This window comes from Paramisgurnus dabryanus, chromosome 21 (genome assembly GCF_030506205.2).
Source record: "Paramisgurnus dabryanus chromosome 21, PD_genome_1.1, whole genome shotgun sequence".
NCBI lineage: Eukaryota > Metazoa > Chordata > Actinopteri > Cypriniformes > Cobitidae > Paramisgurnus > Paramisgurnus dabryanus.
The window spans coordinates 14,817,754-14,834,424 of NC_133357.1; the positions used below are offsets into that span (position 1 = coordinate 14,817,754).

Below are 16,671 nucleotides of genomic sequence, written 5' to 3' on the forward strand. Positions count from 1 at the left end.
TGCAAAACTTTGAATGGAAATGGTTTTGTTTTAACTACAGTTTTACACACATGGGATGCAGAGCAAATCCTAGTTAAGATGATTACACCATGTGAAGTCTGGACACAAAGTACGCACAAAACAAACCACAGCTGAACATGAGATGCGTGTTGCACAGTGTATTTATTAGTGGTGAGGAGGGTATAATAGTGTAGTCTGGTGTTTGTTTTGTCGCATTTCCTACCAATGGAGGAAGAAGGCGGGATTTGTGGGTGCATTAACATCCCCACAGACACAAAGACATGCGCTACTTTGAACTTAATGCAAAGAACAAAATGAACAAAGTTTACAGACAGGAACAATGCAAATGCAGTAGAATGTGAACTCATGTGAAATATATCACATTTTAAAGGAAAACACCACCGTTTTTTATATTTTACTATGTTTTTACCTCAATTTAGACAAATTAATACATATCCATCTTTTTTCAATGCATGCACTTAATCTTTGTACAGTGTGTCGTGACTGTGTTAGCATTTAGCATAGCCTTATTCATTCCTTAGGATCCAAACAGGGATGAACTTAGAAGCCAACAAACACTTCCATGTTTCCAGATTTAAAGACTGTTACGTGAGTGGTTACACAAGTAAGTATGTTGGCACAAAATAAAAAATTAAGCGGATAAAAAAATGAGAACTATATTGTATGGCGGAAGAGCACTTAGTTTGCAGCACTTCGACCTCGGCCCGCAAGTAACATTATCACTCCTGACACTCAAACTTCTGCCAATATTACTGTGCCCGAGGTCGAAGTACTGCAAACTAAGTGCTCTTCCGCCATACAATATAGTTGTATTAAAAATCCCCACGTTTTTTTTTGTGCCACCATACTTACTCGTGTAACTACTCATGTTACAGTTTTTAAATAGGGAAAACGTGGAAGTGTTTGGTGACTTCTAAATTTACCCCTGTTTGGATCCTAAGGAATGAATGAGGCTAGGCTAAATGCTAACACATTCACGAGGCGCTGTACAAAGATTAAGAGCACGCATTGAAAAAAGATAGGTATGTATTAATCTGTCTAAGTTTAGGTAAAAACATAGTAAAATATTGAAAAATGGTGGAGTTTTCCTTTAAGCATGTCAAAGTTCAAGTTTGATAAAGCTCAACCTGCAAATTCGTACCACGCGAAGACGTGTGACTGAAAGATGGTCAATACATCATAGCATGACCTTTTTAGGTGAAGAATAGTAGTTAGTACAATCATAACAAAAACAACAATAACGGACATCATTATCGATCACGTCGGTATCCATGATGTGTGAATGGAAAAACAACACTTTTATGCATAACATCATATCCAGATCCTGTGCAGCCCATATGCACAGGGGGTCTGGGTAGAAATTTTACATCCTAAGAGTGTGACCAAAATCTCATTTTTAAAAAATCACTTAAAAACTTAAAGAACTTGAGGCAATTTATTGAAATAATGATGGTGATGAGGAACACCAAAAGCAAAAGAAAGGTCACTCTAAGTCAGATTATTCTGATGCCTTCAACATGTGTTCAGTTCCTCATTTTTTATCATCCATCATCTATTGTCTTTTCTTTAGACTCCTTCTTGTCCATCTGAGCCAAATGAATCTTGGACGTCTTTAGGTTGCAGCTTACATGGTCCGTGTTGTCCATCTGTCGGCCCTGAGCTCCAAGTCTTAGTGTGGAATTTAAGCCATTGCTCAGAGCTGGTGTAGATAGAGACCTGATTGCACTTTTCATAGACATCAGGCATGCAGAACCGCTAGAGATCTCCGCAGGTTCCTGCCAGGTGCACTTGCTAAGGTGCAACTCCACACGAACAGGTTTCGGCTGGTGTAGTCGGAGCTGATTGGTTTCTTGATCTCTGGATATCGGGATCTTCTGTGTTACGGCTGATCCACCGCAAGCCAATTTCACAGGTTGCTGTGAAGGTTGGCTGATATTGGGCCAGCCACAGGCTGGAGTTTCTTTCGTGGCATGATTAATGGGACACTTGGTGAACCTGTTTGATGATTTCCATGTTGGTGTTGTTGTTGTAGCAGCAGATGTGTGTGTTTTGTTGGCATTGTTATGGGTGGAGCTGCCCTTTGAGTTGAGGTTTAAGAGGGGACCTGTGGTTTTATGCCTTTGCTTGCCTACTGCTGTCGACTCACCATCGTGCAGCAATACAAAATCTCTTTGACTGTTCAGAGGCAGCAGCTTCGACCCACAGCAACACTTGTTGAAGATTTCAAAAGCCAGGTCTAAAAAGAAAGAAAGGAAGCTATTGTGTCATGTGTTTTCACACCTTATTATGCAATGTTTATCACGTAATGTATAAAATGAGTATTCCTATACAGTATGTGCATTACATCATTACAACAGTATGCAAAAACAAAGTTCTGTTTATTTGTCTCTTTGTTCAGAATAAAGTGAAATTTTACACTGTGGATATTTTGCATTCAATAAAACATTTGCTTTTGGATTATATGAAACCTCTGTTGAATGAAAACAGCTCACCGAGGGTCTCTGTGACTGTGCTGGGAATAACTTCTTTCAGTACTTCACAGTTAGTATGCAGGGCAGGATTACAGTTCATCTCTAGCAACCAGACCTGCCAAAATAAGTACACATCATTATCAAGTGTTATCCCATCATGTTACAACGATTAAATACATTTGGTATTTTTTGCACTATTTTGAACCAGTAGAGGGCAGTCTTACCCTACTATAATATAATGTTCTATTAATTTTAACTCTTTACTCGCTAATAATACAATAATTTGTGAACAATAATGTGTATTAGGTGCAAAGATCACAGTCAAAATAGCACATTGACATAAATTTAATTCGGCAGCATCCTATAATCTGTCTAGGTCCTAATGCAAAGCTTCAAAACGACTCATATAGCAATATATGATAAGTACTATTAAATGCATGCAGTGTCATTTTATTCAGTATAAATGCTGTTGTTAAGTGTGCATCCATAATGATCCAGTAACCTGGAGACCAGAATCTGTCTGGCCTGGGGAACACATGTTTACACTGACAGTAAACGTGTTGCCTAGCAACTCTGTGCAGGGATTGAATTTAGGATGCTCCATAGGGGGAAAACTGGTCTCTGAACATCATGTTTCCAGAGAACCATAGTAGCATAAGAAAATGTATTTTAATTGTCTTGAAGGAACTAAGCAGATTACAGTACAGATAAATAAAGATTTAATGTTTGTAATGCTTCTTACTACATTACTAAATTATTCTAATACTAATCCTGCGTTTAGCCTGCCAGGCAGCAATTTAACAAGTTAACACACACACGCACACAGGTTTGTTTCACTGCAGTATGCTAGTATTGTTTTCATACTAGGTGAGTTATTTTTTATATTTTGAACCTTTCAGGACCACTTATAATGTATTCATGAATTATTTATGACATACATAGCTATATATAACACACACAGTTTTTGCTCTTGAAGTCTCTTTTGTCTCACCTTGAAATTCTCATCAATCAGGAAGTCACAGCCGATTAGGTCAAAATAACCAAGTTTGCAATCCAGCTTTCCTTTTACAGCCTGAAAACACTGCATAATAATTTGTTGCATTCTTTTCTGCAAATGACAACATAGTTTTATTAACAATGACAATCTTTTGCATTTGATTTATACTTAACCATAGCTTAAATTATTAACATAAAGATTGTTTGTTGGAGCATTAAAATAAAGACAATGACCCTACTTTAGCAAATATTTAGACTCTCCTATTCATTTGCATCATTCTCAATGTATTTTATGAGCTTTTAATACTACATATTGAAATGGTTGTTACCATGACAACAGTACATCTGCATCCCTTGCAAGTAATTTAAATAAATCTACACGCAGTCATTACTTTACTTTAAATAAAATGGTGGTTACATGTACACTATCTGACTGTACTAAATTCTCTAGGGCAGTGGTTTCCAACGTTTTTCACTTCAAGGCCCCCTCGTTGCCCACAATAATATTTGAAGGCCCCCCACTCACTCAATTTGTTTCAAATAAAATTAACTAGAGCTTGTAATGATTAGACATATTTTAGCTTATTTTCATGCTTGTTTTGCCAAATTTTTTATAATTTTAAAGGGTTAGTTCACCCAAAAATGAAAATGCTGTCATCATTTACTCACTCTCATGTAGTTACAAACCCACATAAATGTCTTTGTTTTGATAAACATGAAGGAAGATATTTTGAGAAATGTTTGTAACCAAACCGTCTGTGGACCCCATTTACTTCCATAGTAGGAAAAAAGAATACTATGGAAGTAAATGGGGTCCACGAACGGTTTGGTTACAAACATTTCTCAAAATATCTTCCTTTGTGTTCATCAGAACAAAGACATTTATACAGGTTTGTAACAACATGAGAGTGAGTGAATGATGACAGGATTTTCATTTTTGGGTGAACTATTCCTTTAAGTCATCTTGAGGACCCCTTGGAAATCTGCTGAGGCCCCCGTGGGCCCCGGCCCCCTGGTTGTGAAACACTGCTCTATGGTTAGAGAGCTAGACATTTTCTTTCACTTTTTACTTCACTTTTTATTGAGATCATAAGACTGAAGTTTAAACGAAACTCACAGCAAAAGGACCCAGAGCCCAGTCTTTGGGTAGACCCTTAGGGGCCATGTATATCTCATTGATGTAGTCATTAAAGCGCTTCATTGACCAAACTGTCTCATCTTTGAGTAGACTGTAGAGAGGATTCTTCTTCTGCATGTACTGAAACAGAAAAATACTATTATCTGGTGTTATTTTTTATTCATTGACAAGCTATAGACATATTAATCACATATATAATACACAATAACTCACCTGATTGGTCAGGTGTGCTGTGATATTGTCAGATTTGGGGTCATAAAGGTTGCATGTCAATCGGACGTATCCATGGCGAAAAAACACCATATATGGTGAAGTACAAGCAATAAGGAAGTACGACCTTACATCAAATTTCCTACCCATGAGAAGCAACGGATTCTGAATGTACCTTTAAAAAATCAGAATATATATTAAATTGACACAGTATACTGGTTTTAGCATACTGCGTGCTATTTAGTTCATGCTTGCTATTTTATGCACTGCAGCTCAATAAATTGTTAAACATGCTGTTTTAGATTCAGTGATAAAAGCACAAAATTAGAAAGGAAGTACTACTTCCGTTTTTGTAATGTTGATAGATGTTTGAATGAAAGGCTTATTAAAACACGTGACATTTAAAAAAAATGCTTATCTTTACCCACTCTTGAACAATCCGAGCTTGTGGTAAAGTGAAAGGTGATTTCCTGTTTGACTGCGGCTCTGTTTTGTTCTGCAGTCTTTCTCTGAATGTTGCTATGTCTTCTGGTGTCCTCAATAAAAAAATACCACGGCCCTGGTTAAGGCCTGTTGGCTTGCAGATCCACATGCTGCTTTTATCATCGCATACTCCTAAGAACAGACAAATATATTTATCTTAATAATATGAAAGGTTTAAATACCGTTTTAGTCCAAACTTAAATGTGTTCTCAGTTTGTCACACCACAGAAACAAATATTAACCACCCAGCCAAATCCGTATGATTAAAAGCCAAATAAATAAAATACTGTAAAAAATCAGAATCTTGGAAAAACAGGCGGGATTCTCTGTTCTCTCTCAACTTTCAAAGACTAGGCTTGTTCGACTTAATGCGGCGCCGCAAGAACCGACAGGCGGATGACGTCAAAGTACCGCGAGCGCGAGTCGAGGAATCATACAGAAAAATATAATTTCGCCTCGCTCTCGCGGCACTTTGACGTCATCCTCCTGTCAGTTCCAGCGGCGCCTCATGTAGTCGAACACTGTTGAATGGATGCTCGCGTCACGGTTATACGTACGGGGCGGGGCTATGCTCGTTTTAGCCCCGCCCAAATAATTCAGTTCTACACGTCAGTCTTTGTAACGTGTTTTCATTGTTTTAGCAATACATTTCTAACATTTATAAACAATTCTCTGAAATAACTGACTGACTTGTTTTGTAAATCAACACAAAATTGGTACGCTTGCAAACCTGTCATCATACCATTAAAGAAAGCGTATCTCTCTTCTTTCATATCCATACGGTAAGTGACAGGAAAGAAGTCCTCAATCTTCATCCTCCTGCAATTTGTAAACAAAGTCCATACAGACACAAAGAAAGAAAGCAATTAAATAAAATATTAACATTTCAACAGTAAGTTAAAACAAAAGCAAATACTTAAGTATAGTTATATTGCTTGCAAAGCGGCAGCTGGTTTTTAACCTGTTTCCATGGCCATAGTTGACTTTGCTGCTGACTCTCTCGTACTCTCTCAGGCTGTTCAGCAGGCCTATCTTAGTGGTCAGGACCTTATTATTGGGAATCTGGTAAAGCAGCTGGCTACCTGTATGAACATCAAAAGACAAGTGTTCAGTGGTTATTGATGAATGATTGTTGTGGACCTAAAATAAGTAAATGTTGATCACCTGCTTTGAAGTTGTAGTAGGTAGCAGGTGATTTGATTTCACACCACTTCAGTTTGTAGTCCAGCCTTGTCTTGTCATATATGCGCTGCCAGCCTTGACTCTCACAATATAAAATAACTCTAAATATCAAACAGAGATGGATATCATCTTTAAAAAAGGTTTGAAAAATGTTTAAAATAAAGGGATACATATTATACATTTTTAATTTATAAATGTAGTTTTAATGTAGTCATGTAAGTTGCAGGCCAGCGCTAACCCTAGGCTAAAGACCAACATAAGCTCAAAGCAATCATAACTACAATGCATTTATTTAATTACTCAAGATTTCTGAAAATCATACATTAAACATTGACAAGCACATATTATTTGCTTTAAAACAAAATGGAAAAACTGTTAAAAAATAAAATCTCTACGATGTAAAAAATTACTCACATGGAGGCTCCATTGTTCCCCCCAAAAAAGAAGAAGGGTCCAGGGCCTCGTGGATCTTCAAGACGCTTGTCTCTGTCCCTTTCATCAAACGAGACACTCACTGGTCACACACACACACATGCATGCACACACTTAATTTTACAAATACATTTTTAATTAAACAAACTAGCCTGCACTTAATTATTCATGTAAAGCAACTGAATGCAATGAAAATGTTTAACAAAATAATCCATTTGTAGAATATCCGATGTGTTTAGTTATATGCTCTGCCGGCCGAGGGAAGGTCAGAGGTGTAGAGGTGGGGGACACCCGAATCCGATCAAGTGTTTAATTTATCTCACCCCCGCTTTCTGACCCGTGAGTATAACCTGACCAGACCTCACCATGTATCATGCTTTCAAGTGAGCCACAGAAAACAAAATGGTACTTTACCTTTGCAGACCGTCCATTACTTAAAACATAGATCAAACATTTAAAGGGGACATACCATGAAAATCTGACTTTTCCATGTTTAAGTGCTATAATTGGCTCCCCGGTGCTTCTATCAACCTAAATGTGAAAAAGATCAACCCAGTAACTTAGTTTTGTTAAACTATTCTCTGCAAGCAAAAAATAGCTAATTGAAATTTGGCTCTCCTTGTGATGTCAGAAGGGGATAATACCACCCCTTAATCTGCACTATCCAACCACGGCACTGCCATTTAGTGCAGAGATCAGTGCATTTGCATTTAAAAGGACACACCCAAAAACGGCACGTTATTGCTCACACCTACAAAGTGGCAATTTTAACATGCTATATTATATTTTGAGCTTAAACTTCACATACTGTACTCATGTACTCTGGGGACACCAAAGATTTATTTTACATATTAAAAAAGTCTTTAATATGTCCCCTTGTAAAATAATACAAAACAGCACCCATGAGCTCAGTTTTTTATACTGATGTATTCTATTGAAACAGGAAATATGAGCAGGGCCTATCACACAGCATGCCCCCCTTTTAAAATATCCAATAGTACATCTGTGTAATATTTGTAAGCGTATAAGATTAGCAAACAACCAAAACTATCACACACAACAGACACACCTCGCAGGGCTCCATCTGCTTGTTTTACACACCGTCTGTGCATCTTTTGCGTTGCTCCCTTTCTCCTTATCTCCCTGTTTTCCTTCTGCCGTTCAACCTCCCCAGCATTCAACGTGCTGTCCGTCTCCTTCTGATCATCCATATTTTGCTGTGTGTCTCTCTCATTAGTTACATGTTGTTGGTCCAGTGTCTGTCCAGCACATGGCTCTTCTTCAGGCTCCACACAGCACGCTGATGACATCACCGTCAATCCCCTTAAACTTCCTTAGATCTACGGAGAAGGAGCAAGACTTTCCATTAGCTTCACAACAGTGCCTGACTGACCTCTGTAGAGACTTAGTAATCCATAAAAAGCTACATTGGTATGCATGGCTACTTTTCAACTCAGTATTTATTGTGGTCACTGAAGTGAAACAGAGCAGTTGCTTGAGAAAATAACCTTGAAACTGCAATTTCAAAGAGTGATTTGAGCATTTAATGCAGTTGGACAATAGACTGTGGTAGGAAGTTTAAATCAATACAATTTAAAAACGCCATATATCTATATCTATCTATCTATTGGAGAGGCCAACAGCATGCACTTAGAAGATCTCTTAGATAATATTTAACATCTAAGCAAGTTTTACAATTTTAGCAGTTGTATATTAGCTCTTGAATCTCAGTAAAACAGTTTCTATTACACTTACACTGTGGAGATCAGATAATGGTTATTCTTCAGTTCTTCTCTACAGTAGACCTTTCTTCCTTGGGAACATCTAAACTAGCAGTGCTGGCAAATGATGTGATAGTCTAACATTATTTAGTCAAGTACTGCAGGAGACATTTGGAGTTAAATCTACGCTAACCAAACTAACCAGGCCAATGTAAACAACTTCTTGTTGCCTCGGTAACAGGTGTCTTAGCAGCAGCTTCTAATGGTGGGTTGAACAAAATGATTCCCAGTGTTACCAACCTACTCTGTGGCTTAACGTCATTTATCATTTATTGTATTACAGATTACCGCTTTGTCATTGGAGTAATATGAGAATGGATTTCAACCGCAATGAATTGTCCTCTCTTAAGCTATTGTGTGCAATTAGGTGTAAAATTATATTATAGCCATGGGGAAATCTGATCTTACATTAAGCTGAAACAAAACATAATCAACTAACCCTATTGATTCTCTCTCTCTTATTATTATTAGTCTAAATGATCCTAATTTTCAAAACGGATGAATGTCCCACAAAGACAACAATGGCTTTAACGGCATAGAAGTTGTATAGAAGTGGAGGGCTCTTTATTTTTATGATCATATGGTTTGGGCTGGTGCACAAACAATTGTGTTGTCATGATAAAACATCAAACAAACCCTGAATAAAGGCACACAAATATGGAAGCCAAACACACCTGTCTCTATGCAATTACCCACATAATAAAGAGACTCTGCAGTCTTTGACAGGACATGCTCTTGTTTACCATCTAATTGTCTGTACACCTATTGTGTTGCAAATATTCAAAACATTCTTTAGTTTCACTTGATAAAGAGCTGAGGCGATCAACCGTCTGTATTCACAAAATATTATAAGCTCTAACTAACATTTTATAGACTGGATTCAGATACAAGTTTTTCCATGTTCCAGAGATGCTAGTCAGTTACCAAATTTAAGGATGTCTTCAAGAAAGTGTGAAATGACTGCTCTTCATAACACTGGAAGGCACACCCAGACATTTCTGGCAGTTAACTGTAATCCCACTCAGACAATCGGAAACAGGCATGCGTTTAAGCATAAGTCTTATTTGGAAAAAAACAGCATTGCATAATGTTAATTATGTGAGGGTGATGTTAAAGGTACCCAAGTACATATTAGGACCTTTTGAAAGGTTAACATTCTTGTGACAGTTTTTTTTCAGACAGTGGTGTGGAGATTTCTTCATATCATATTGTCATCCACCAGGCACAAATCACTTAAGGTGTAGATGTTATAACATAACACCTCTTCTAAGTGCATAAAACTGTTTTTAATATGTTAAATGACGAAAATTAATATTTAGGTTTAGTTATTTGTTCAATTCATAAACCCTAACTATGAGGAGATGCTTTCAAAAAAAGCAAAAGCTATTTATTTTTAAATGATTTTGTATTTTGAAAGTGATCTTGTGAAATGTACTTTATTCAATCATAGAAATAATATTAAAATGTAAATTAAAACATTAACATTGCATTTTTGCTTAGAATGTAGGCTACCCAGTCTCATAAAATTATGTACCTATAGTCACGTAATTTTTTATTCTTTTTCGTGATACTGTGACGAATTTCCAAGTTTTTTCGTAATCGTATCACGAATTTCTGTTTATGTGTCATTGTCACGTATTGGTTACTCAACTGCTTGTTCCTATTTTCAAACCATTTTCGCTTCGGTTTAGATTTGGTTTTTAGGTTTGGATGGTTTATACAATTTTTTCTGATTAATTTTTTTATATTTTCTGAAATGTAAAACATTGTCACCTGACTTTAGGGTTAGAGTTGGGTTTGCAAGGATATCATTTTATTTCAATCTAACCCTAAACCGAAATGAAAATGGTAAGAAAATAGGACAAAACAGTAACCAATACATGACAATGACACATAAAAAATTACGTGACTATAGGTACGTAATTTCGTGTGACTGGGCTGATGTGAAGTGCGCGGAGCAAAAACTAATGCTGGGTTTGTTGTAACACGGACAGTTTACATTGTTGCAAAAGGTTGAGCTTTTGTTTTTCCGGCATTTTTTTATTTTATCTCCCGCAAATTATTGGAAATGTATAATGTTTTTCCAGAGAGTTATTGATGAACGAGTGTTTTGGTGGCATGTAAGTAAATTTTTTCATTATATGTTTTTTTTTTCGGTTTCTAAGTTGGGTGTGTGAGATACCAAATCCAATACTGTGTCAAATTAATCAGTGTCTTGTTGACTAAAACATAGCATCATTTTGAAATATGTCTGCAGCTCTTAGCAACTTTTTTGGTGGGCTTGAAAATATTTTGACCCAGTGAGGTTATTGTAACGCTGTGTTACAACTAACCCTTCAGCACTTACAATATGAAAACCACTAAGGTTAACGTACTTCTTGCCGTTGTTTTAAATAGGCTACACACGAATGATTGCTGGCTGCCAACAAAATAGATGTGCCTGTCTTATCAAAAAGATTATTTTTGTTCATAGCGTTAATACTGATTGAATAAGGTCACGTCAAAGATTGAAATCAAAATGAAATGAATTACTAAAATCAGACTTTGATGCTCATTATCTCAGAATTTGATTTTTAAAACTGTAGTATGATTATTACAGACTGGGTCACATATAAAACATTTTTTGTCATAATTGTGCTGCTTTTTCTCACATATTTAGACATTTGTATCCATTTATAATTGAACTATTGTTAGAAAAGGGCTGGATGAATGAATACAGTGTGGAAACCTGTCTATTATAGACAGATATATAAACAATATACAGTTTACAGACAAAATAGTATTGAAATATTTGCCTGCAAACGTAATTTTTAGCAAGTGTTACAACTAACCCCCTACCCGTTACAATTAAACCCACCTATAGGGTAAGTTGTAACGTTTGCACTTCTGCCATGTTTGGTGTAATTGTCCAATAATGGTAAGTACTAGAAACAAACTTCAAATGTTCATTTGTAGAAGAGATGTGTGTGTTGCTTATGCAAAAATATCATCAAACTCAAATATTTTTTGAATGATTGAGCCAAAAAGCGTTAGGTTGTGCCCCGCTCTCCCCTACACACAGCCAATGTCTGTTGGATTGAGGCCACAAGCTCTCACTGTAGCGGCCTCAGGTCTTTAAACATGGCTTGTAGCACATAACCAGTTTCCAGGTTTCAGCCACACCTTGCCAGCAGGCTGCAATCTGATAGACGTTGTGTACAGAGTGTGTGTAGGTGGACAAAGAAAGCAGGTTTGTTTTACAGCCATGTTACTCCCCTGGCTCACCATCTGCTTACTGTGTATGTGTGTGTGTGTGTGTGTGTGTGCGTGTGTGTGTGTGTGTGTGTGTGTGTGTGTGTGTGTGTGTGTGTGTGTGTGTGTGGCCGGGTAATTATCACGTTGGGGGGACCAATTGTCCCCACAAAGATAGGAATACCAGTATTTTTGTGACCTTGTGGGGACATTTTGATGTCCCCATGAGGAAACAAGCTTATAAATCTAACAAGATGATGTTTCTTGAAAATCTAAGGTATCAGACAGTTTCCTGTGATGGTTGGGGTTAGGGAATGGGGCAGGTAAGGGGAATAGAATATACAGTTTGTACAGAATAAAATGCATTACGTCTATGGAATGTCCCCACAAAACATGGAAACCAGAATGTGTGTGTGTGTGTGTGTGTGTGTGTGTGTGTGTGTGTGTGTGTGTGTGTGTGTGTGTGTGTGTGTAAGGGAGAAAGAGAGAACTCTGGGTTGATAATATTTTTGGAGACTCTCACAATCACATCAGGAATTACTGAATAATATAAACCAATGTGCTCAGTGTTTAAAAAGAAATGTAATGTGATGTTGTCATGCTATGTCAACAGTAACTTGTCCGTTAGTCAGTATTTAAATAGTTTCTGTATTAGCGAAGTTATAAGGAATGCTGATTCCTTCTATTGATAGAGAAGGTCTATTGATCTACTTAAGGTGGAGCATTAATGAAATCAGAAACGTAATTGTCCCATTTTAGTTTTCTTAACTTAGGTTTGTTTTAACTGGACACATTACATTCAACCTTATTTTTAGAAGGGATGGCTAAAGTTTCTCTAAAAATATTGCAGCTATCCAGGGAGTTCCCTACACGTGAGTACTACTTATCCACCCTAAAGGTATGTCACAACCGTTTAAACACGTGTTCATCTGACAGCCTGTTCCACCTCATTAGCAAACCTAGTTTAACCTTACTCTGTTGTCTGGAATCTAGTTGGACTACATCTGAGCATGCACAGACCAGTGTCGGAATTCTTCACAGTCTTTCCGGCAATGTGGAATTCTCGTGATGTCACGCAATGGCGCTTCTTTACTTTATCTTTTTTTGTATTCAACTCACTCATGTCCATAAGCATTTTTATGCATTATCATTAAGCTCATTGTAATATTTTATGCCACACTGTTTGATTATGCGATGTTAATCAGCAGATTTTCTTATATTATTATTTAATAACTTCTTAATGACAGATATACTATACTATTGTATAAAGGTAATTACATAATATAGAAAGGTATACAAATAATTTACATTATAGGAAAACTAACTTTACAAATCCTGTCTGGATGTCTCCTGTTGTTAACTATGTATTGAAAAAGGATTGCTCACTTAAGCAATGTGATTTTTCAACAAAATGTAATCATTGTAGGAATTAACATTTATATCAAAACCTTCAAAAAATTCTGCTGACATGACTGGAATGAATATCCATGCACATATGTCATAATATATTAGTGCTGGGCATAGATTATCTAGATTAAAAACAAAAGAAAAGTAATTTTTGCATAATATATGAGTTTGTGCTGTAATTATTATGTATATATAAATACACACATTCAGGTTTGTATTTGAGAAACATTTACATGTGTATATATTAATTTATGTATTATATATATATATATATATATATATATAAAATAAAAAATGATGTATAAACAAAATATTTCTTATTGTATATTATAATATTTCTAAATGTATATATATGTATGAGTGTTTAAATATACATAAAATTTACACACAGCACAAGCTCATATATTATGCAAAAAATTACTTTTATTCTGTAAAAGGTTTTGTTTTATTTTACTTTTATTAATCCATACTTATCTAAAATTAAGTATCCATACTTAATTTTTTGCATAATATATGAGCTTGTGCTCATATATTAAGGGCAGCACTCTTTGTAATGCACATCTATGCACAAGGTTATTTTTACTCTATGTACTACAAGTCAGAAGCAAAATGATTAAGAGTTCTTTGTATGTAATGGGTTAAGACAAAACAAAATAACATTATCTGAGTTTGGTGCCATTTCACAGAAACAGAGAAAACCAGTTCACAAACTACTATTTCAGAGAAACACAATATAAAAATGGCCTTTGTGTTTATTTTATATCATACATAATAAATCAAACAAAGAAACAAACCATTTTGATCATTAAATGAGAAGTTTATTGAATCATTCATACAGTATATTTACATTCACAGTGGTGTGTATTTTGGAAAAAAAACTAGGTGCAAAAAGGTAAATCGTAAGGTAAAATGCTACTTTACATGTCATGGTGTCCTTGCACCCAGGCCTGACTGGCAGTGAGTGTGCTTTCCAAAGCAACACAATGAGTTTCTGGCAGAACAGGGGAAATTGAGGTACTTTAAAAGGAGCTCTGTTCACATGTAACTGGATCCGCTGTGCTCCGAGGCCAGGCATTCCGGTCGACCCGCTGAGGAGTCGCATGAACACAATGACCAGGCCAGCGGTCACAGAGCCAAGCCCAGATTTACTGACAGCTATTAACATACACCTTATCTGACTGAAAACACGTCTGGCTGACTCGATATAATCTAAAGAAACGTCTCAGACACACTCGATTAAAGTCTGAAGTGCTTTCATACTTTTAAACACGTTGTAGTCACTATTGATATCCATTTATTCCCGTATTTGCACATCTACGATGAGCAGGTAAAAGAGAGCACAGTCAGCTGGATGGATGTCTGTGCGTCACTATGAATACTAAGGGCTGTTATCCATGTGAAATTTTGTTACTATGGTAACACGGAAAGATCGTTCTATTAGATAATCAGCAAGTGACAAAAATCCTTTTATCAAGCCCATTTCTGATCTATTTTTTACATACACTTCATATACTGCATGTAACAAAGCATCTTAGCTGCATCTATATCAGTTCAGTTCATGATGCAATCTAAGGAAATACACAGAGTGAAACACATTAAATATATAGACACATAAAATATACATAGATGTGTATGTCCTAGATTTCTACTCTTTCCTGTAAAGGCAAAATTACATTATCCTTGGAGGTTCAATGCAGAAACTTTGACTCATAACACATGGAAGTGAATTGCAAAATCTCAACAGTCTTCCAGTGTAGGGTTCACAGTTCCTTATAAAATTACTTATAATGTATACATTAGACACATTGGTGACATACAGTGGGATCCAAAAAGCAAAGATTACTTGCGAGACATAAAATTGAATTTAAATATTTTGAAAACGATTTGTACAGAGAGAGATTCGTATTTATATTTGTAATAAAATAAAAGCACATTTGTCATACTCCTCATGAAAAATGTATACAAAATGTATGTTTTTTTGCAAAATATTTCACATATAATCATAGACTTGTGGACCCTACTGAATGTGTATTTGTGTCCTGTTCTTCAACACAGCACTAGGCGTCAGTAAAGACCGTTATAATATAGCTCAGGTTTGCATCAAAACGACCAAACACTAGATGTTTCTTGATAAAGACGTGACATGACAGGAGCTCAATTTGCATATGTAGATAGGAAAATAACATCAATGACAAATATTTCCCCCCAGGTTATTACATCCTCTTACAAGACAGAGAGCTGAATGAAGTTTATTCTTTCAAAGGGACCGTACGGACGGCTGGAACAGGAAGCGTTGACATTGCCACATGATGGACGGCATTACCAGACAGTATTAGACACAGGGTATTAGATCTAACCATGTCTGGTAAGACGCCTATCAGCAGGCCTGACTCTGTGACCACACACCTGCTCAATGATAATGAGAAAATGATGTTAACTGTCAAAAAAGAAAAACACACAGATAAAGTACCACCATCATAAAACGGTTTTGTTACAAACAAATATTAGCAGAGGCTTGAATCCACAGTAAAGTGATTAGAAGGAAAACGAAGAAAAGGAAACCTGTAACCCTGGTTTTAAAATGCCTAAGGGACCTTCTCTTAAATGACGTGGTTTTGTATATAAAACAAAAAGGGGGGCAGTGAATGACAAACACAAGTCCATTTCAAACCTATCAGAGGATTATAAAAGTACCCCAGACAAGCAAATATGGGTGTGGTGCAATATTTGCCTGTCAATTCACCCACCTTAAACAAACATCGTGGGTTTTTTACGCCCATTGGATCCGTCCATACATTTAGTTTAAAGGTTTTTTAAGACCAATGAGTACCAATGTATTTCATAACTACGTACAGGTGAATTTGGAAAAGTGATGAGTATCACAAACGATACTACGGAGCATATCCAGTCAAGGAAGAGAGAAATGGGAAGAGGTGGAGCTGAGGATGTCATTATGTCTATTTTTATCAGAAGTGTTACGCCGTGATCATGTGTCAGTAGCAGGATGTGCCACGCAGGTAAAACAAGCTCGTCCAACCACAACTCATCCTGCTTTTACAAAAGCCAAACCGAGCATAAAAGGGGGAGGGGGAGAAGCAAACTTTCAGCCAGTCTGGTTTAACAGTCAACGGACTGGTATTCTTTAACTAAGGCTGGGTGGGGTTCGACGTCTGAAACAAAAAAAAACGGGACAATGACTTGAATGAAACAAAGCTGTGGAGAATGAACTCTACCACCCATTTACCCCCTCAAGTCAATTTTTTGATCATTTCTAAACCGCTTCGTACAAAGGGCAACACTTTTATTAAATTCATAACTT

General features: G+C 36.5%; 1 protein-coding gene across 1 annotated transcript; it reads right to left on the bottom strand.

The window, feature by feature from the left end:
* Positions 1-1,120: 1,120 nt before the first annotated feature.
* Positions 1,121-8,243, bottom strand: ttll10 (tubulin tyrosine ligase-like family, member 10). Its single transcript, XM_065285163.1, has 11 exons — positions 8,003-8,243; positions 6,916-7,015; positions 6,484-6,602; positions 6,281-6,401; positions 6,062-6,138; positions 5,265-5,451; positions 4,840-5,011; positions 4,606-4,746; positions 3,484-3,600; positions 2,514-2,607; positions 1,121-2,257 (listed from the first exon to the last, which is right to left on the bottom strand). The coding sequence occupies exons 1-11, from the start codon at positions 8,241-8,243 to the stop codon at positions 1,563-1,565; spliced, it is 2,064 nt and encodes a 687-aa protein (XP_065141235.1). The 3' UTR covers positions 1,121-1,562.
* Positions 8,244-16,671: the final 8,428 nt, after the last annotated feature.